The sequence below is a fragment of the Cnephaeus nilssonii genome (assembly GCF_951640355.1).
Source record: "Cnephaeus nilssonii genome assembly, chromosome: 5".
NCBI classification, from domain to species: Eukaryota; Metazoa; Chordata; class Mammalia; order Chiroptera; family Vespertilionidae; genus Cnephaeus; species Cnephaeus nilssonii.
Window position 1 is genome coordinate 12,486,096 of NC_137076.1, and position 22,169 is coordinate 12,508,264.

The 22,169-nt window shown below is 44.9% G+C and overlaps 1 protein-coding gene across 1 annotated transcript in view; it reads right to left on the reverse strand.

Moving 5' to 3' along the window:
- Positions 1 to 22,169, reverse strand: part of DOCK5 (dedicator of cytokinesis 5) — a 208,417-nt gene that overhangs the window by 75,070 nt on the left and 111,178 nt on the right. Inside the window, exons 13-21 of the mRNA XM_079772524.1 lie at positions 21,618 to 21,743; positions 15,540 to 15,664; positions 13,933 to 14,031; positions 12,392 to 12,464; positions 10,505 to 10,608; positions 8,785 to 8,968; positions 2,755 to 2,852; positions 2,429 to 2,518; positions 1,024 to 1,124 (exon numbers count right to left, since the gene is read on the reverse strand). Coding sequence (XP_079628650.1) covers positions 1,024 to 1,124; positions 2,429 to 2,518; positions 2,755 to 2,852; positions 8,785 to 8,968; positions 10,505 to 10,608; positions 12,392 to 12,464; positions 13,933 to 14,031; positions 15,540 to 15,664; positions 21,618 to 21,743 — 1,000 coding nt within the window. The remainder of the gene's footprint in view (positions 1 to 1,023; positions 1,125 to 2,428; positions 2,519 to 2,754; positions 2,853 to 8,784; positions 8,969 to 10,504; positions 10,609 to 12,391; positions 12,465 to 13,932; positions 14,032 to 15,539; positions 15,665 to 21,617; positions 21,744 to 22,169) is intronic.

Consider the following 22,169-nt stretch of genomic DNA (forward strand, 5'->3'; position numbering starts at 1 on the left):
ATGTGGAACTGGCCAAATCCAGATTCTTCTCCCCAGGAGCGCTGCATTTCACTCTGTGGAATGAAGGTGCCTGCCAGGACCTCCTCCCCTGTGGCTGCTGCCAGCGTGGAAAGTAAAGCCACTGGTGTTGCTACTGTAGCCCCCGCTATGCTACAGGACAGCTCCGTTAGGTCACTTATGTGTTACTACATTTCTGGACTCCCATGCAAATAAAACTAAGGACTTGTGTAATTCAGAAGAGGACACAAGGGATGCATGATTTGACCTAAAAACCAGGTCAGCAGCTACCCCGACAGACCAGCCGGCAGCAATTGGCATGATCTGGCAAAAGCCTCTGTCAGAAGATCTTGCTGACCTCTGCTACATTCCTGTCACTACCTGTCACACTGCTTTGCACAATAACTGGAATGACAGGCCACAGAGACCACATGATGGACTAAGCGCTCCTGGGCCCAGTGCAGCGCGAACATTCGTTGCTCTCCTCAGTCAGGGACCAAAGACAGAAAGCAAGCTACGCCACGGAAGAGGGAGAGACCATTCCCTCTCATGCAAAGAAGGGAAAAGGAAGCCTTCTCATGGTTTGTGAGTAATAATTCTACGGCTCTGTGGCATAGGATTGAGAGCCCGACTTGCTCTTCTACCAAGACGCGGTTTTGGTTAATCCACTGTTTGATCCCCCGGGGCCTCATGCTAATCTCACTGACACCCAATTGCAAAGATCCTGAGCATGGCCACCTGTCCTGGCTGATGCTCCTAATGGCCGCAGCTCCTCCCCTGTATCTTCTGGAATCTTAAAGATAAACAGCCTTATCTCTTCTCTCATTTCCCAGAAGGAGAGCCTGAACTTCACACGTTTTCCAGGGTAAGAATGTTACATGGCCCCACTTTCCACCAGGAAGCTCAGAACAAGTCTCTGCCCTCGGAGCCACGTTTACTCAGCCTACGACCCTCGCGTTTCACAACAAGCAGACGGAAGAGTCCAAATTGGACAACCCAACAGCGGGCTCCCCGAGTCGTACTCACACGTAGGCCAAGGTGGCACTGAAGTGCTTGTAAATGTAGGTTTCCAGGACGGGGTTAAAATGCTGGAACTTGATGTCTCCGATCAGTGAGATAATAAACACCTGCCACGGGAGGAACAGACACAGCAGCTCTGAACACGCCCCAGGCTCTGTGTCAACACCCAGATTTCACATCAGTTGCTCTTTCCTTCTTCACCACGTCTGCAGCATTCTCACTTTACTAGTCCAGCCCAAGTCGAGTCTTGGGGTCCTTTCTATTTAACATGAACAGAGACTGTGACGTGCCAGGCACCACGTAGATGCTGCGAGGAAACCAGCGGGCACCCTGGTCTCCGGGAGCTCGCTGTCTCAGAGTGCAGCGCACGGGGACACAGTCGGGGAGACATAGGGCAGGAAAGAGGGGATACGGACAGGGTTTCATGGGAAGAATAAACTCTGACCCGGAGGCAGCTAATGAAATATTCCATGGCATTCTTCTCCTGAGTGCAGTGTGAGCGCTCCCAATAACTGAACCTCACCGGACTTTTGCCCCCCAGTTTCGCTCTCCTGTCACTGTCAGGCGCATAGTCGGCAAATAACCTCTGCACCTGCACCTACTCATGAGGAAAGTGCACAAGGAGCACCGAGACTGCCCCTGCCCCGGCGCAGGAATGCCTCCCGACCTTAGGCACAGGGCTCAGAGCCAGTCTCTCCTTCTCAGTCTATGAGTAATAACTGACCAGGTGTGACCTCAGCTGGAGGCATTTCCTGTCTTATCGTCCAGCTCTGACTGCTTGCATTCATGTTTCTCCAAGCTGGTGAATGACCTAAAGCTGCAATTTACCTCCCAAATTCTGCACGGAACTTACACCCTGACGAGAAAATAATGCTTGGGATGAGTCAGCCTTTTCCACTCCCCCCTTCCCCCCACCACTCTGGCCTTCCCAGATCACCTCTCCTGATCTAGAGTTCAGCTCCTGGAACAGACTGTGTGTTTAAGTGCTTTGTGTGACACTGAGTTATCTGCAGGGCTGTGTATCGCACATATGTGACTAAGACTCATCTCTGACTTGGGAAGTCAGTCTGCCTTGCGTCAACCCACATACACACATGTGCTACAAGCCGCAAGCCTCTCTGAGTGGTTTCTTCTGGTGTGGGACTTTAAGTGATTAAAGTAATTCCTGATTTCCAATGTGATACAACCTTGTTTTCCCTCATGAGAAAGGGAAAGTACATCAAAATTGAGATCTATTAGGAAAGAGAAAAAAGAAAGGCTTTGAATCTAAACCAAATGTTTCTAATTCCACTTCCAGATATTTAGCCTCAAGAAATAGTCAAGACAGATGTATACAAATATTTATGCAGGAGGCATAACAGAAATTAACGGTTCAGAGAATAAACACTAGTTAATATGCTTAACTGCTTACCAGTGCATCAAACACAAGAAAGTCATATGTTTCGTTGTCTGACATTTCCATCATTATATTAAAAAGTGCATCTAGTGTATCTTGCAAAAACTGAAGAAAGAAAAAAACAGAGAGGTTATTTGGTGGTTTTGGCTCAGCTCCATAGTATAGAAATTCAGGGATAATTAGGTTTCAATAGCATAGCTTTTAAAATAGCATTTTCTTAAAAATCACTCTTGCTCCCCAATGTAGATAACAAGTGTTATATTTACAAAGGTAGGTTTAATTTAAAATGCTGAAGTAATAATATAGTGGGTATATTTCTAAGTATGGATATCCAAACGTACCTTAACAATCTCTCCTCCATCCACCTCCATTAACTTCTTTAGGTTGTGTTTAATATTCTGGAAGTTCGAACGCCAATTCAACAAGCCTAACAGGTCAACTAGGAGAAAAGAGCACAAACCATAAACATTAGACAGCGATTAGAAAGGGCAGCCCAGACCATTGCTGGATACAGCTGCAGAACTCTCTAGAAAAGACAATGGCTCTTAATGGTGGCCAATACCTTATGTATTGCATGAATTTACAGTGTCCCATCTAAATCAGAGAAAAAAACTTTGTGGTCTTCTTTTATTTGTAAAGATTTTAAAAAAATGAACCACTAATGTTCATGATCATAAAACAATACCTGAATAGAACTCACGTTTTGCAAATAATGATGTCACAGCCACACAGCTGATGCCTAAAACACTCCCTTTTAAATATCTTTACTTTTAAGTAATCTTCATACCTCTAATTTGCTGCACTGCTTAACTTCTCCCTTGTCACTAAGTGTGTCTCGGTAGATTCAAATTGGGGAAAAGGGAACTTATACACATGCATTAGTGCTTTTAAACGTCACGCCCATATTGTGGAGCAGACTTTATTTTTCCCATTTTTGAGATGAGGAAACTGAGGCTTTGTGAAACTGAATTCCTCGCTTTAGGTCACACAACTGCCAGAAAGTGGTAGGAATGGAATCCAATTATAAATTCATCAAATTCCAAAAAATCATGTCATTGCTACTCTGACATATTGCCTCCCCAGAGTTCTGCAAAGAAACAGACAAGCAAACCAGATAAGTTGCTATTTCAAAGGAAGGCAGAACAGATTCATGGCCCCGTTGGTTAAGTCTGGAACAAAAATCTTGAGATGACTTCGCATTTAAAATGGTGACTTTTGAATCTTTAAGCCACTTGCAGCTTTAATGAATGTTGGCTACTAAAGTGTCCTATGGAAATATAGCAGGCATCTGGACTGTTACTATTTTGTTTAATACATCAAGTTACTATTACCATTAACAGAGCTTTATCTAGTAAAAGAAGCAACACGTAATTTTTAATCAATGGACTTGTATAAATCCTATATAATAAAAGCCCAGCGACCAAACAGCGGAATGACCAGTTGCTATGACGCATGCTGACCACCAGGGGGCAGATGCTCAACACAGGAGCTGCCCCCTGGTGGTCAGTGCGCTCCCACAGCGGCTGATCCCCGCAGGCACACCCTCCACCAGTGCACGAATCCCGTGCACCGGGCCTCTAGTATATATATAAGTAGTTGAAAACATATACTGTTCATTAAAATAGTCACTCTGCTTCACTGGTGTTTGTTTTATTGGTTTGCATATTGTTTAATCTCTTGGAAGTCTCCAAAACGCAGTGCCTAGAGACATCGCACAAGGCCTGTCCACTGTCAACAGAATAAGGTCCTAGTAATACGCATGGAAGGCAGTAAGGCCGCACCTATGGTCCTGCTGCCACATCTCCCACCTTTCTCTCTGCATGCCTCACCCCCCACACTGTGGCATGCTCTGAAATAGCTCCATGTCTTTGCATATATTCTTCTCTTTTTCTGAAATGTACACAAATACTATGTATTTGCAAGCCCCTACTTAAATTTCTTTTTTTAATACTCTTTATTTTAATACGTTTTTATTTATTTCAGATAGAAGAAGGGAGAAAGTGGGATAGACACATCAACAATGAGAGAGAACCATTGATCGGTTGCCTCCTGCATGCACCCTACGTGGGAATCAAGCCTGCAACCCCAGGCATGTGCCCTGACTGGGAATCGAACTGTGACCTCCTGGTCTACCTGTTCAACCACTGAGCCACACCAGCCAAGCCCTTTAAATTTCATGGCCCATCTCAAACTCTATTCCCTCTGGGAAGAAATTCCTAATCATTCTCTGCTGTTGGCACTCTTTCCTACATATCCATATCCATAACCATAAAATAACAAATAATAAAGACACTCTTGGTATCTCTTTCTCTTCCCATAGACTTGAGCCACTTGAAGGCAGGAATCATATTGCTTTTATCCTTGTACACTACCATGCTGCTATGTACCTAGTAGCTGTTCAATACATGTATGATGAAAGACTGAATGAACAGATGAATGGATGGATGAAAAGAGAACCGGTAGCCCTGAGGAAGCTGGTCACGTGCTCAATATAATTCTTTAATTCATTTATTCATTCATTCAGTATGTAATAATAGGATTGTGCTAGGCCTGCCCATTAGGCACTCTCCTCTTCCATCTTCCCATCTCCACTGCTGTCACAGGCTAGTCAATGGGACCACTCCATCTACACTTCACGCCACTCACAGCTGCCTGAGAAAAAGGACTTACACACCCCAGTCACCCAGCAGCTTCAAGAAGTTGCAAAGAACCCATCAACCAGCGCAGAAGTTTACTTCCTAAACATATTTACATGCCACATCACTGCTCATGTTAGGAATCCATTTGGCATCTGGTGAATCACAGGTCTTGGGGCTAGGAAAGTGGTGGCACAGTATTATGGACAGCCCTGGACTAGCTGTGTTTCTGCGACCCATACAGGTTGATGCATATAGCTCTAGCTAATGTTCACTGCTGCGTAACATCTACCCCCTGTATAAATGCACCATAATTGTCTACTCATTCCACTGCCAGTAAACATTTGGGTTGTTTCTAATTTTTTCTATCACAAACAATTTTGCTGTGAACATTCTCATGTGTCTTCTGGACCAGGTGCAGTAGCTTCTCTGAGATACAAAACTGGAGTGGAATTTCTGGATCATCAGGAATGACCATCTTCAACTGTACTAGGTATTATCAAATGCCCAAAGTTGTCCCAATTTCTATCCCCAAGAAAAGTATGTAAGAATTCAGGATACTCTACATTATAATCCCAGAATTTAGGATAGTGAATACCTTTGGGAGAGGATCAGAAACCATAACATTTAATAAAAAAAAACAAACAACCATTGGCCTTGGAGTTATTTATCTATTTTCAGATCCAAGACCACCACTTATGATCTTAGGCACAATATTTTAGCACTTTGACTCCCTTTTCTGGTCAGTAAACTGAGGTTACTAATGGGAATACTGGGTCTCCATGTGCTAGGGGTTTGGGTGACTGTGAACAGCTGGCACAAACCTGAAACCCCTTTTCCCTTTCCTGGAACAGCAAATGTTTTCTCACCCTCCACCTGGGCCCAGCAACAAGTAATTCCACGTAAACCGGTCTGTTCTTGCTTTGAAAAAATAAAGAGCCAACAAGCTCTGCCTGAACAAGGGCCTGTGGCTTTTCACCTTCTGAGTCTGAGTAGTCCTGCTACGGCTAGTAAGACATGCCTTTGTCAGGGTCTGTGTGAAAGCACAGCTACCCTCCTGGTCAGGAAATGCTCTGAGATGGGTGGCTTATTAATATTCTCCAGCTTCTGCTTTCTCAGAACAAATTCCATTGGTTCTTTATCTCTTACATCACATTAGAGGAAAGCCAGTGCATGAGCAACCCACAGTCGTTACCTGTCCCTCTGAAGGCCCTGCTTTCCTGATGCTCGTGACGCCCTGCTGGTCTCCCCATCTTTCCCGTATCTGTCCCCTTTCCTATCGCATCCCGCCGACGGAGGTTCCTTCTCTCTGGTTAAGATCAGTTGGCCTCCTTCAACCTTTTTGGGAGGGGACATTATTTAAGGCTTTTTTTGTGTGTGTTATGATGAGTTTTTTTGAGATCTACACAATAGGAATGAGGTGACAACAAAGGAAAGAGTACAGTCCCCCAACGGAACCTTCTGTGATGATGGAAATGTTGCCTATCCGTGCTGGCCAACGGAAGTCACCAGCCCCGTGAAGCTGCTGAGCCCTTGGAATGAGACCAGTGAAACTAAGGAATGAATTCTTCTCCTCATTTACTTTTATGTGACTTAAATGTCCCAAGCTGCACGTGGCCAGTGGCTGTCAGCGCAGCACAGGTTTAGAACACGTGGGCGACAGGTGATGTAGATGCCACAGGGCGAGCATCCGAGCTGAGTACTGCGACCTGGCAATAGCTTCCTAAATGTTTGACGCGGGGACAACAAGCAACATAACAACATGGTTTTCTCTAACAGAAATCCCTTTGTCTTTGTATTAGAAATCATTTTCAAGCTTTCTTTGAGCTTTAATCTCTGCGAAAAATAATCTATTAGGTGTTTGATAAATGCTATCCCTCTTTAGTGTCCTTTGATAGTCCCAAAAGTACACTAATGCTTCATATAGGCTATTACTAAAAACAATAATAATAATAGTATTTGCCCTAGCTGGTTTGGCTCAGTGTATGGAGCATCGGCCTGCGGACTGAAGGGTCCCGAATTTGATTCCAGTCAAGGGCACATGCCTGGGTTGCAGGCTCGATCCCTAGAAGGGGCAGCTAATCAATGATTCTCTCTCATCATTGATGTTTCTGGGTCTCTCTCCCTCTCCCTTCCTCTCTGAAATAAATGAAAAACAAATAAATAAATGTTTCCTTAAAAAAATAACATTTTGACATTTCATAGTTAAAATTTTGGAAAATACTGAAAGAAACAAAGAAAATAAGAACTACCCAAACTTTTGAAGTTGTTTCTTTTAGTCTTTTTCTGTGTATATATAATGATGATGACAGTAATAAGAGTTAATTCTCATATAGTGTTTCCAAGGGACCAGACTGTTGCTTTGCTTTTACATATTTTAACTTACCTCATTGTTTGAAACATATACTCTTATTACTCTCTTAAAGAAGGGGAAATTAAGTCACAGAGAGATCAACTGACTTGCCTAAGGTGAAACAGCTAGTAAGTGGCAGAGCTGGGATTTGAACCCAGGCAACTGGCTCCAAATTGTCCTCACACATTTAAACAAGACTGAGATTGTACTCTACATAGTGCTAAAAAGTCTTCATGTCTTTGACTGTTTTGAAATATATTTGGCAACTGCATGTATTTTGTCCTGTAATTCCACTTTATAATTTAAACTGGTCCCAAGTATTGGATATTTAGTTGTTTCAACTATTTCCCTTCTTGTGAATAATAGGCAAAATCTTTATTCATTAATCACTGTGCACCTCTCTCATGGTTTACTTGGGTTCAATTTCTAGGGGTCAAGTTACTGGGTCAAGGGGTCTGAATACCTTTTAAATATCTGATATACCTTCTAAATCATCTCCCATAAATATTGTAACATTTCAACTAAACTCATATCAGCAGTTTATTATATTTACTTTTTACCTAACATATTGGAAAGTAAAAGCACACTCACCAAAAATTAAGCCAGAAAAAAAGGCAAAGCTATGGAGACAATATAAAGATCTAGGCCAAGACCGATTCTACTAGTATTTCTCTGCCAGTGTCCTCCCTTACTATCAACATCCCTTGTTACATTTATTACACAGGCCACATTATCAGAGCTCTTTGCTGCCTTGAAGGAAAGAAACATAAGACTTTCCAATTTTATATAAATTAAAATTTTAATTTTCTTTGTCCAGAACAGGACCTCATTTTAAGCCATTATTTGAAAACAGTTCATAATTTAAAGTGGCTTTTTCCATAGGATGTGTTCATGTCAGTACATAAGCTACAAAATGGCAAATGATTAAATAAGTTATAAAGATTTATAGCATGATGAATACCAATTTACGGTAACTGTCACCAGACTTATATACCGAAGCCTAAAGGGTTGCTACACCAGAGGTCAGCACTAACCTGACTCTCCCATTTGCTCAGACTTCGTTTACTAAACACTGTCATAAATCCAGAAAAGAAACCTCACCGGGTCCTGGTAATGAATACATTCAGAGGTTTGACAATATTAAAAAATACACAAATGCTTTTGATCCTGTTTGAAAGGTGGACAACAAAACCTCAGAAGGAGCTTCAGCTATTGGGTCAGGACCTCTCATCCCTGGACATCACCTAAAGAGCAGAGAACCCAGCCAACGTGCCCAGCACCCACGTCCGAAGTCGTGGCCCCCGTGGTCCAGCCAGAGCCTAACGGGAGGCCCCAGGAGGCCTAAGCAGCACCCGCCTGGGGCCACTGCGTCCCACACCTACCGTTCTGCGTGAGCTTCGTGGAGCAGATGAGGGTGGCAATCTGGAAACTGTCTTTGGTGCTCTCCTTGGTGGGGGCAAAGCTGGCCTGGGTTTTGGATGCTTGCAGCTCTTTTTCTTCCATCTCTGCCTTGGTCCCAGGCAGGGTCAGGTAAAACTTCGCATCTTCCATTTTCTTATTATCTCCCTGGAAAGGCAGCATGTCAGGAAGACAAAAGGAGGGGCACCACCTCTCACACGCCAATGAAGACGGTGCCTTTCCGGCATGAAAAATGAGGTTTCATCAAAGTAAGCCCAGGTCCCTTCCAACTCCGAGAACGGCGGCACTTCCCAGGGTGGGAGCCCAGACTCAAAACTGAATAAACATGGAGGAAGTTGTGAGCTACACTAAGAATAGCCTAGGTGTCTGCTATCTACACTAATAAAAGAGTAAGATGCAAATTGACCATCCCTTTGCGATGCCTACCAGCCAATCAGGAGTGAATATGCAAATTAACCCAACAAAGATGGTGGGTTAATTTGCATACACAGGCGCTGAGCAGCCGGGGGCGGGGCAGGACGCTTGTGTCATCACCATGGCGACAACACAGGCGTTCTGCACTGCCCCAGCCACTCCAGGCACCTGAGCAGCATGGGAAGGTGGAAAGGCAGCTCCGGGCTGGAGCAAAAAGGCGGCTCCTGTCAGAGCGAAGGCAGTGCCAGTAGCCAGAGGAAGGAAGGCCCATTCTTGCACGAATCTTCGTGCATCAGGCCTCTAGTAAATACATAAATAAATAATAAAAAATAAGGTTGGAACTTATTATCTTGAACCTCTAAATGGTCACAATTATGCACCACCAGTGGGTTGACTGGGGTCACTGGGAAGATACAGCTTGCCCTGCCTTCCCAAACTATCTATAAACTAATTATAGAGAATAAGAAAAATACAGATCAGGTGGGTACATCTCAAAAAAGCTGCCAACCCCATGATACTGTTGGATGGACGAGATCTTCCGGCATCTACTTTCCACTCTAAAATCTCAGTAGATGCGAGAGCTCTGCAGCAGTTAGAAGACAACACTGTCAGGGAAGGAAACAATGCCTGAGAGCAGAGAAATGTTGCCTAGCTCCCGCCAATATGAAAAACACACCCTAGCACACTCTAAATAAGCCCAACAGTGCAACAATCTACATGCCACGCAGGGTGACACAAAGGCAAGTGGGCAGCCACGAGCGCCACGTGCGGGAGAGGGAGACTAATACCGCACTCGCTCTCTCCAGAAAGCGGAGGGGAGACCACGCAGCCAGGGGGATGTGGCCTTCGGGATTCTAGACTTAAAGGGGCAAACACACGCAGGTCTAGGGAAGTTTTGTTTGCTTTTTAATCCTCACTGGATGAGGATAGTTTTTCCATTGACTCTAGAGAGTGGAAGGGAGAGGGGAAGGGGAGAGAGGGAGAGAGAAACACAGATGTGACAGAGACACATCGGTTGGTTGCCTCTCAACGCACCCTGATCCAGGGGCGGGGATCAGACCTGCAACCCAGGTACATGCCCTTGACTGGGAATTGAACTGGAGACCCTCCGGTGAGCAGGCCGAGATGCTCTAACCATTGATCCATGCTGGCCAGGACTAGAGAAGTTTTTGATGTTGATAGGTATAAGTCTGAAAGGAACCTTCAGAACCAATTTCAGAAGGAGTAAACACTTCCTCAGTGATTTCTGAGGCTCATTCTGTGCATCACCTTATACACCACTAGGTCGTGCCTCCCGTCCTGCAGGGTGGTGCCGTCCGCCTTCATCAGCTTCACGAAGGCCACCCCAAATGCTCGCTCCGATCGATCTCTGGCTGAAAAGACAGAAACAGCGAGTCTGAGCAGTGCAGAGAGGTGGTCGGGAAGTGAAGGCTATGACGTCCAGCCTCACATGTTGCTCTGGGGTGTGATGTTCAATCATGCCATAAGCAGCCCAGTTCAGCAAGTTACAATCATACAGTGTGTGTCACAGGCTTCTTAAAGGAAGTATTTCCCACACTGAAATCTTCTGGTCCCTCTAATATGCTCCTCTCCCTGTGTTTACAGATGAATGAGGCCAGCAACCCCTAGGTGATCTCAATCAGAAATGTGGGTGTGGACACTGCCGCCGCCCCTATGTCATCTCCATGTACTGATTACCCCTGGAACCTGTACCATTCTTCTCCATCCCCTCTGTTCCCTCCTAAGTTCAGGCCACCCCCACCTCTTCTCTCTATTTCTACAATGGTTATCCATTCTTCTTTCGATGACCATCTGGGCTATGTCCAACATGATAATATTATTAATAAAGCTGCTTTAAACATGTACCAAACCACCACCCACCGCCCGTAACACACCCTTTAATGGCTCCTCCATACAGGGTTCAAAAGAACCTTCATCCTTCGTGATCTGGCTCCAGCCCACCTGGCAAGATTGTCAACCCAGGCTCTACCACTTCCTGGCAGTGTGCATTTGACCAAGGATTTAACCTCTCTGTGCGCAGTTTCTTTATACATAAATGTGGATTAAAGTAGTATGTACTTTATCAGATTATTGTGGATATAAACAAGGTGGTGTGTAAATGGAGCTTCACTGAGAGTCTGGTACAAACTAAGGCTGGGTAAATGCTATGCACAGAGCCACACACAACTGCTGATATTTGACCATTTGACATTGACCTACAAAGTGGCAATTTCATGTCGTGCAACCTGAAATTATGATTGCTCCCCCTGCTCCCACATTCGGCTCTACTGAGCTCACTTTGGTTTTCAGACACTTTTCTGCACTGTCACTCTCTGTTGGGCTAACTTCTACTCCCCTTCAGACCTCACCTAGGTTGTAGGAAATCTCATGCATGAATCCCCTAATGGGCGAGGTGCCGGGCTCCATGTTCCCCACAACTCGATGCTGCTGAGGCCGTATTCCTGCTCTGAACGCAGTCTCTTCTTCTCTTGCTCACCTTCCTAACCTGCCTACAGAGGCCCTTCAGAGCATGGCCATGCCCCATCTGCTGGGACATACCCAGGGCCGGGCCTGCAGTCTGGCACGTAGATGGCTCAACTACATCCAGTTTGAAATAAAAAAATTGCATTTTTATGTGCTAAATGAGAACAAGATCCTTGCAGAAATTTTGTGATTCATCTGAAAACAATCATTTTTATTCTCTGTTCACACTTAAGGGCAGCCTTTGCATTTATCTGTAATCGAAGACTTAAAATGAGCAAAGTAGTCATTTCGGGAGACAACAGATTAAACAGTTTCATATTAAATAGTTTTCTTGCTGCAGGACTTTTCGGCAACACACAGCGAGACTGTTTTAGAGGGAGGTAAGTCATAGCATTTCCTATTCCTGTGGACTGTGAAACCCTTTTTGTCATAGAGCATCTATTAGCATCTTACAAAATTTTAGTGATCACCGAACACATTTTGGGGAAATTCTGATACAGAATAATAACAGATCTTAGAAACCCAGAAAAATTCATTTTTTTTCTGATTTCCAAGCACCAATGAGTTCTGAAATGAAGATGCCAAGTGTCTTGTTCTCCAGGCCCATGCAAGCACGCCAGGCAAGAGCAAGTATGTTTCATATGGGGATGTCCCAGACCTCCTGGTACTTACATTCCTGAGAGGATCGGTGTCGGAAGGTAAACCGTATATGGCAGCGAGTAACCTCTTCGATAGCAATGGATACCTGCAAAATAATAAGAAATCAATAGCTGACACACATATATATTACCGTATTTTCCGGCGTATAAGACGACTTTTTAACCCAGGAAAATCTTCTCAAAAGTCGGGGGTTGTCTTATACGCCGGGTGTCATCTTATAGGGTGGGTATATCCCAAACTCTATATTTTAACTGGAAAAGTTGGGGGTTGTCTTATATGCCCAGTCGTCTTATACGCCGGAAAATACGGTACTTTGTTCTCATAGCTCATTTTATGAAGTCAGGCTTAGTTTTAGAGTCCTGTCCCAGCACTAATTCCTATACACTGAGATTTGGTGGGAGGTTTCATTCAAAGGAGATTTAGCTATTTTCAAACCAAAAGACTCTCAGGAGAAGATCATCTTTGCTGTTTATGGAAGATCCTGAGAATGGAGATAATCCACTTTTCTAGTGTTTTCTTGTTGGAAACAGGAAATAATTCAGAGGGAAAACATCAGCACTTTGAGGTTCATACAGGACCTTTCAGATTGCAAGGTGTATGTTTACATGGTAATAATTCAGGTCTATAATAGAAGGAAAAGATATATACTGGGGACAAGGAAGATTTTACTGCTCATATGAAGATGAGGGACAGGAAAAACAGAAGTATGAGGCAATGAGAAGAGCAGAGAACTTATGCAAACGGTTAAATAAATCCGGGCACGACTTACGATGGAGTACTTACTATACAAGTATCGAAAAATACATTTCTGAGTAACTTTAATGCTTCGAGATAAAGTAGTTTTTAAGAGCACAGCATAAATTTGTATAAACAGCATAACTGAAAACGCCTGAAGTATATGAAGTAGTTTTTAAGAGCACAGTCTAAATTTGTATAAACAGCATAACTGAAAACGCCTGGGCAACAGTTACTTCTGAATGGAGATATTAATGCAAATGTGTATTTCCCGAGCTTTCTGTGGAGAGCTCGGAACACGTGGGCAATCAGAGCGCTAGAGCAGCTGCAGGGCCTGGGAATCGAGCATCTTCTCCGAGTCGCGGGCACCTCGTCAGAAGGGCCGTACAGCGCGGAACATTTCAGTCGCAGGGCTACTGAGAGGCTCACAGAAGATGACTGATCGGAAAAGCACGTTGGAATTTGTAATACACGTATTTAACTGAAAAGAGGCCCAGAAAACTTGGTTAGAGGCCAAGAAGCAAATAAAGTTAGGCAACTGCTGGCAGAGTGGGAAAGTTCCCATTTGGGTTTGGACCATCTTGGCAGCCGACTGTATCATTACAACAGTCTCTCTATTCAAATTTCTACACATTAATGAAGGAGCCTATCATTCAAGAAATCTGACTCTCATACAGAACTGTAATGAGCAGTTCATTTCTTATTGCGCACCATAGGCAACCCATCTAAAACTTCCAGATAAGGTAGGAACGATTTGTAGGTAAAAGGAAGAAAGGAATGTGAACCAGGTTTAATTACGATAGGTGTGCCATTCTCACCTTGACAGTCTCATACCAACAGGGCTGTTTGACCTGGTAATAGACCACTGATTTGTACTCCGAAATGCCTTCGTATCCAGCGCCGGGATGAAGTGCTTTCTTTAGATGGAGAGAAAAAGTTAGGAAATAATGTTACTAGAACAATAAAAGAACCCCGCACGGCATTCACGAGCCCTCCGCGTGGCCAGCCCAGGCCTGACACTGGCACCCACAAGCTGATTCCATTTGGGGATGAAGAGTAGAGTAAGAATGAGTTTCTACAACCCTACCTGAGGGTCTAAATGTGGTTATCCCTATGGGACCCAGCACCGTCCTAACACTCCTCTTTGCTGCAATATTGATCTCCTCCCCCCCACCCCCCTGGCATATACTCTCTTTCCTTCCCTCTTCTTCCCGGGAGCTGAGGCCCGGGAGCTGGCCGGCAGCTGTGAGCACATGCAGGTGCACAGCTGTGAAGGCCCGTGAACTCTGCTTTGAGGACCGGATGTGTAGGTACAGCATGTTCACTGAAACTCAGGGCTGTCTCTTCCTAGTAATGAAACTCTTGGCTCTGTAAACCAGGCTTCAATGGGGCACTGCCCAGCTGGTCAGCAAAGCCGTGAAATGACCGACTCGGGGAAGATGTGTACTTGAACTCATGGGCTAAGGGGCTCTATTGAGAGCACAAATAAACCACCCCCACCGCATGGCCCACAGCATTCTGCTTGTCCCGTGACACAGAACACTTAGTCACTTAGTGGACTGTTTCCTTCAAAGACTCTAACATCCAGGGGAGGGGACAGGACTGTGTGTCTCGCTGTCCCTCAGGTGCCTGTGCAGCGAGGCACACGGCGAGCGGAGGGAGCTGGCGTTTCGAGTCTTGGATTCCAAAGCAGGTAACTAAGGCTCAGACAGAGGAGCCAGATGCCAGCTATGACAAAGAAGCCTCCTGCCTATCTCCTTCTCTCCTACGTCTTCCCCATTTGGGCAGTCGGAACTCTGATTGGAGAGCCAGATACCTGGACCCATTCCCAGCTCCTGTGTTTCCCTGAGAAAATACGTATTCTTTCTGGGCTGCAGTTTCCTGATACTGAAACTAACAGCCCATCGTAGCTGACCTCTAACCATGACCTCTAAGCACCAGGCTTCCAGTTGGAAGCTCCCTCCTGGGTGTGTCTGCTGCTCTCCACTGGCCCGGGGAGAAGAAGTGCCTCCCAGCGCCTCCTGGGCACACGCCCCGCGCTCAAGGCCCAGGGGAACTTGGCCTGGAAGGGGCTACACAGTTTGGCAATGATAAAGAGCCTCTGCAGCAGAAGCGTGTACATGAAATCGGTAGTGGCTTGAGATGTTTCTTAGCTCAGGAGAAATATAAACATAAGAGTCTCAATGGTTTTCTTACTGAAACTGGTCAAGGCTAATCATGAATTTAACAGGTTTCATATTTTTTCCTTATGAAAAACCAAATGCACCCTAATGTGGAGAACAATTAACTCCAGGCCAGAAGTCCCTGGTTGTTGCAAAGAAGTGGGGGGAAGGGGACATCTGTAATACTTTCATCAATAAAGATAAATTAAAAAAAAGAGAGAGAGGAATGAATGTGTGATGGCAGAGCATTCCATGGTGTGTACCTCCAAAGTATTGCCCTCCTCGTCACACACAGACATGGTCACCTCCACGTTCTTTGGCGTCTTCTTTTTCCCTTTGTCAAACTCCCCGTGGATCAGGGTGACATAAATGTCATTCCGAACATCTCCTGTAACATGACAACCGTCCTGTGAATGGTGCTGAGAGAATCACTTTTAAGTTTTCTGATAGACAAACGCTAAGTAAACTAGGAATGGCCAGGTCTGACTCTATAGTGAGCTACTCATACAGCACTTTTTCTACGTATTGTTCTCTTCCCATTACCCCATTCTACCTCTCCACACATGCCCAAGTGTCTCAGAAGTGTGGTTTTTAAAGAATGAACTCTTTTCAATAGCAGTCGTTATTCTATTTAATAACTGCTGTCTAATAAAGTACACGGTGTATTTTATTGGCTTATAGTGTCATGTTATTAAATAATGCCTTCGAGAGTATGGTATTTTATGTTATAGGTTACCTCCCGCATGCTCCCCCACTGGGGATTGAGCCTGCAACCCAGGCATGTACCCTTGACCAGAATCGAACCAGGGACCCTTCATGCTTCAGGCCAACACTCCACTCTCTCTATCCACTGAGCCAAACTGGCTAGGGTGAGAGTGTGGTATTTTAATGCATCTGAAATAATGAAAGCTAATATTTATCAAGTGCTTACTATGTACTAGGCACTGTTCAAAGTATCTTATATTGCCCTAGCTGGTTTGGCTCTGTGGATAGAGTGTTGGCCTGAAGAATGAAGGGTCCCAGGTTTGATTCCAGTCAAGGGCATGTATCTTGGTTGCAGGCTCGATCCCTGGCCCTGATCGGGCGCAGGCAGGAGGCAAGCAATCGATGTTTCTCTCTCTTTGTCTCTCCCTCTCCCTTCCACTCTCTCTAAAAGTCAATGGGAAAATATCCTCAGGAAAGAATTAACAAAAAACAATAATAAACAAAGTGTCTTATATGCAATAATTTATTTAATGCACTTAACAACCTAATGAGGTAGACACTATTTCTGAAAGCCTATCAAATACTTTATGTTTATGTAAATCAGCTTAATTGTTTTTACTGATATCAGAATAATTTCTGCTTGTTATATTTTTGGTCAACTAGCACAAAAATTTTAAATGAATTAATTAGTAAATGTGTAGCCCTCCTCCCACACAATGAAGACAAAATTTTAATGTTATTAAGACACAGAAATGAAACCTGGAATGCTTGAAAGGTAAGCCTAGTTCCTGGGTGGAAAGACAGTATTATAAAAATGACTCCAACATCTCTACTACATAAACTGCCTCCCAGGGTAAAAATAAAATCTTGGAGGACTACAAAAAAATCGAGGTGCATATTTACAACACATCATTTTCATCGCTTATCTGACTGGAAAAAAAATTAAGATATTGCTAACAACTGGTGAGGGTGAAGAAAAGGGGCTTATTTATATACTACAGTTTGAAATCTTAATTGACATATTCTTTGTCAGTAGAGAAGTTGACAGTTTGTGTCAAAAGCCTTAACTGACACAGCAAGTTCACTGGTAATATTTATTTCAAAGTATTAAAAATGTGGGCCTTGCCCTGGCGGGTTGCTCAGTGGTTAGCGCATCTGCCCACGAACTGAACTGTCTCGGGTTCGATTTCAGTCAAGGCTTAGTTCTAGCCCCAGTCGCGAGGCAACCAATCGATGTGTCTCTCTTACATCTATGTTTCTCTCTCTCTGTCTCTCCCCTTCCCTTCCACTCTCTCTAAAAATATCAATGGAAAAAATATCCTCAGATGAGGATTAACAAAAAAAAAAAGGTGGGTCATGATTATCCATAACAATATTCATTGTGATATTGTTTATGAAAGTGAACACTTGGAAAGTCCCTCAGTTCCCAACAATAAAGCAGCTGGTAGAGTAAATGATGGCACCAACACATAAGATAATATTCATTTAAAGCACTGACTGAGCACCTACTCTGTACCAAGCACTGTACCAAGTGTGGAAGATGACGGGGAGACACGCACAAGCCTCACTCTCAAGCAGCTCATCCTATATAATAAAGGGCTAATATGCAAATAGACCAAACGGTGGAACAACTGGTCGCTATGATGCACACTGACCACCAGGGGGCAGATGCTCAACACAGGAGCTGCCCCCTGGTGGTCAGTGCGCTCCCACAGGGATAGAGCCGCTCAGCCAGAAGCCGGGCTCACAGCCTCTGCAGCAGCGCTAAGGATGTCCAGCTGTCCCTAGGGAGCAGGCCTAAGCCCTCAGGTGGACATCCTCCAAGGGCTCCCAGACTGTGAGAGGGTGCAAGCCAGGCTGAGGGACCCCCCTTCCCGAGTGCACAAATTTTGTGCATCAGGCCTCTAGTTATCAGATAATCACACGATGAAATGCATCATCACAAATCAGGGAACAGGCTACGCTCTGTGAAAGCATAACCCTAAGTTCCAACCTTGTCGGGAGCGTAGGGGCATCGTCCTTTGAGCTGACATTGGCGGGATGAGAGTGAGAGAGAGCAACAGCAGCATGTGCAAAGGCCCAGAGGTAGCAGACCTATGATGAAGTGTTCCCAATGGGAGGTGGGGTCTGGTGTGAGATAAGGCTACAGAGACCGGCAGGACACATGTCTCCCTAAGCTTGCACTTGAAGGCTAAGCTAAGAATTTGTGCCTTCATCCTAAACATAAACAGAAGTCATCAAAATGTTTTCAGCATGGGAGGAGGGGACAAAATTAGGTGGGCTTTCATAAAAACTCACTCATGCTGCAGTGTGGAGAAGAGGAAATGAAGTGAGAGCAAGCAGAAACAGGGAAACCAGTTAGGAAGGGATGGCAGTTGTCCAGGGAAGAGATGACAGTAGCTACTGCTCAGGTAGTGGCAATGGAGACAGAGAGAAGGCTGTGGCTTTTTAAAAAAAAAAAAATTTTTTTTATTGATTACAGAGGAGGGAGAGGGAGAGAGAGATAGAAACATTAATGATGAGAGAGAATCATTGATCAGCTGCCTGCACACCCCACACTGGGGATCAAACCCGCAACCCGGGCATGTGCCCTGACCAATACTTAAACCAGTGACCTCCTCGTTCATAGGTCAACACTCAACCACTGAGCCATGCGGGCTGGGCAAGGTTGTGGACTTGACAGGCCTTTTAAAGGTAGAACTGGCAGGTCCTGTCCAGGAATTTTGAGTGAGGTGTGAAGGAAAGGGAGGGGAGGGGTCGAGAGTGACTTTCAGACCCCTTATTTGTGCATCTGGCTAGAGAGGGGGCCGCTCTTGTTGATAAAACTCAACAGAAGATGCACAGGGTTACACGTCCCAACTGGGGACTCTGAGCAAGAACTAAGCAACTAAAGAGAGGAGAGGAGCCCAGGCAGGGAACCGTACCTAGTAGGGTCCTGAGGCAGGAAGTAGTAGGATCGATGGTACTGAGCTCAAGGGAGTGGCCCTGGGGCGAGAGAGATGGATTTGGAGGCAACTAACACACAGAGGCTGAGTGAGTAGGTGAGAGCACCGAGGGAGAGAAAGCAGATGAGAAGCAAAGGGGACTTGTCACGGGCTGAATTGTGTCCCCCTAAATTCTTAGGTTGAGGTCTCAGCCCTCAGTACCTCCAGATTTGACCGTATTTGGAGACAGGCCCTTTAAAAGGTGAGTAAGATGAAATGAGGTCATGTGTTGGGCCTTAATCCAACATGACTGGAGTCCTTACGAGAAGACATTAGGAGACAGACACACAGACGAAGGCGTGACCATGTGAGGGCACAGGGAGAAGGTGGCCACATGTAAGCCACGGGGAGAGGCCTCAAAGGAAACCAAACCTGCTGACACTTCCATCGTGGACTTCCAGCCCCCAGGACTGTGAGGAAATAAACTTCCGTGGCTTAAGCCACCCAGTCCGTGGGACTTGGCTATGGCAGCCCTAGCAAACTAATACAGGGCGTAAGGGCCGAATACTGAGCGGAGCTGACATCAAAAGGTGAGCAGATGATGACAAGGTGGCAGGAGTCCTAGCAGAGGCCTCAGGGAGAACACGAAGAGGTGGGTCACCGATGATGAAGGGGGAGTATTTCAAGAAGGAGTGGCCAAGTGTCACATGCTGCAGAAATACCAGAAACAACCATTATGTTAAAAAATGTCCTTTGGCCTAGTGACCGCAATCTTTGGTGACTCCGGTGACAGCCACTCTGGAGTGGCCAGAGGGTGACTGTCAGGTAAGAAAGCAGAGATAGAGAGTATAATCACTTCCAGGAATCTGGCTGGAAGATGCCAGCAGAGAGGCAGAGCGCCTTTGCTGGAGGGGGAGGGGGGTGGAGCAAAAGGCCTGTTTAAATGGGGATGAGAGGAAGCTCCAAGGTGAGGGACTTAGGTCTACCTCTATAGTTCTCAAACCTGGCCCATCACCTGGGGAGCAACAAATTATTACAGCTCATTAATTTCACAAAGGGGAAATAAGACCTTGTGTTATTTTATTTTATTTTTAAATATATTTTATTGGTTTTTTTTTTACAGAGAGGAAGGGAGAGGGAGAGATAGTTAGAAACATCAATGAGAGAGAAACATCGATCAGCTGCCTCCTGCACACCCCCTACTGGGGATGTGCCCGAAACCAAGGTACATGCCCTTGACCGGAATCGAACCCGGGACCCCTCAGTCCACAGGCCGACGCTCTATCCACTGAGCCAAACCGGTTAGGGCAACCTTGTGTTACTTTAAAAGAAGCTGAATTTTTATGGAAGAGATAAGAGCTTGGTTTTCTAGAATTTTTCTAATATGCCAAAGATTATTTACTTATATGTTCTAGCTACCTATAAAATACATTTCATATATTCATATTTTAATATTTGCTTATAACCATACACTTTACTCAATCTTTATATAATATAATAAAGTGGTATTTTATATAAAGTTCCTTGAGGGAATCATTTCCTTTTACTAATATGAAGATTAGGAAATTAAATAGGCCCTGGCCAGTGTTCTCAGTGGTTAGAGCATTGGCCCACACACTGAAGATTCATGGGTTCGATTCCAGTCCAGGGCACATACTTGGGTTGCAGATTTGATCCTCAACCCCAGTTGGGGCATGTGCAGGAGGCAACCAATCGATGTCTCTCTCACACTGATGTTTCTCTCTCTCTCCTTCCCTCTTCATCTCCCTTCCACTTTTTCTAAAAATCAGTGGAAAAAATATCCTTGGGTAAGGCTTAACAACAACAACAACAAAAAAAAAATAGAAGAAGAAGAAATTAAATGGGTTAAATCAGTGAATACAACAAAACACATATGCAGATCACCAACATGTGGTGGCAAATCAGATGGAACTAAAGTAAGAAACTGCAGAATATCTACGTTCTGTCACAAGTACAGGGACTGCCAACAACACAGCTGGAGCTGAAGCAAATGAAGCAGACGGCCCAGCTGAGACTGAGCTGCAGCTCCTCGCTGCAATTTCCCTGCAAGGAGCCCAGGATGCTGGTGATGTCTCCGTGAGGAAAGGTACTCGCAAATGAAGCAGGTTATTCTTGGGGCCGAGAACCTGTGCCATTTAGTTCAACTTAATGATGGTCTAGGGAAGCATTGCACACGGGCTTGTGCAGAATACAGAAGGAAGAAAGAGTGTACCGAAAATTTGAGTGACATTCAGAAGCTTTATGTTGGCCTTGCACACTGGGTAGCCTTTTTTTTTTTAAATCCTCACCCAAGGATATTTTTTCCATTGGTTTCTAGAAGGAGTGGAAGGGAGGGAGGAGGGGAGAGAGAGAAACATTGACGTGAGAGAGACACATCAACTGGTTGCCTCCCACATGTGCCCCGACCGGGGCTGGAGAACTTGCAACGGAGGTACGTACTGGAATCAAACCCGAGACTTTTTAGTCCACAGGCTGACACTCTAACCACTGACAAACACCGGCCAGGGCACTGGGTAGCTTTTGAAGGTACTGCATGCAACCCTGTTTGTATCTCCCTCTGTCTTGATACCACTGGCTGCAGATAACTAAATCGATAGATCTGTATTGTTTCAACTGTGCTGTCAGAAGTAACTACTTCATGGAAGGGAATCCTAGAGGAAGCAGAGCAGGTGACTCAAGCCAAGTGTTTACCTGGAAGTATTATTTCAGGAAAGCCCATTTTCCGGGCGATTGCTGTTGATCTATCCACCAAGTGTGAGAAATTCTTCTGAACTTGCGGGAGGTCACCTGGCAACAGCTTCAAGGACACCCAAAGTCCTTTAAAGAAATAAAAGATAAACTTTCAGTTCTCTGTATGATCTCTATAATAAACACACACCCACACTGAGAAAAGTATGTTGTAATGATATACAGATACAGCGTTATTGGATGAAAATTCTCCCCCAGTTAACTTATAATCTTAATGACACTCCATTAGGACTTCTTGAGAATTTGACAGAGAAGTGAACAGATGTTTACTTTGGGGGTGGGCGGGGGAGTGAAGCTAGATACCAAAATGCTGTAAAGCTCTAGTAATACATGGTATTACTGGTAAAAAAAAGTTATGTGAATCCATGGAAACTATGAGGTTAAACTGTAACATACTAGAGGCCCGGTGCATGACATTCGTGCACTGGAGGGTAGAGGGGGGGCAGAATCCCTCAGCCAGGCCTGCGCCCTCTCCCAGTCCGGGAGCCCTCGGGG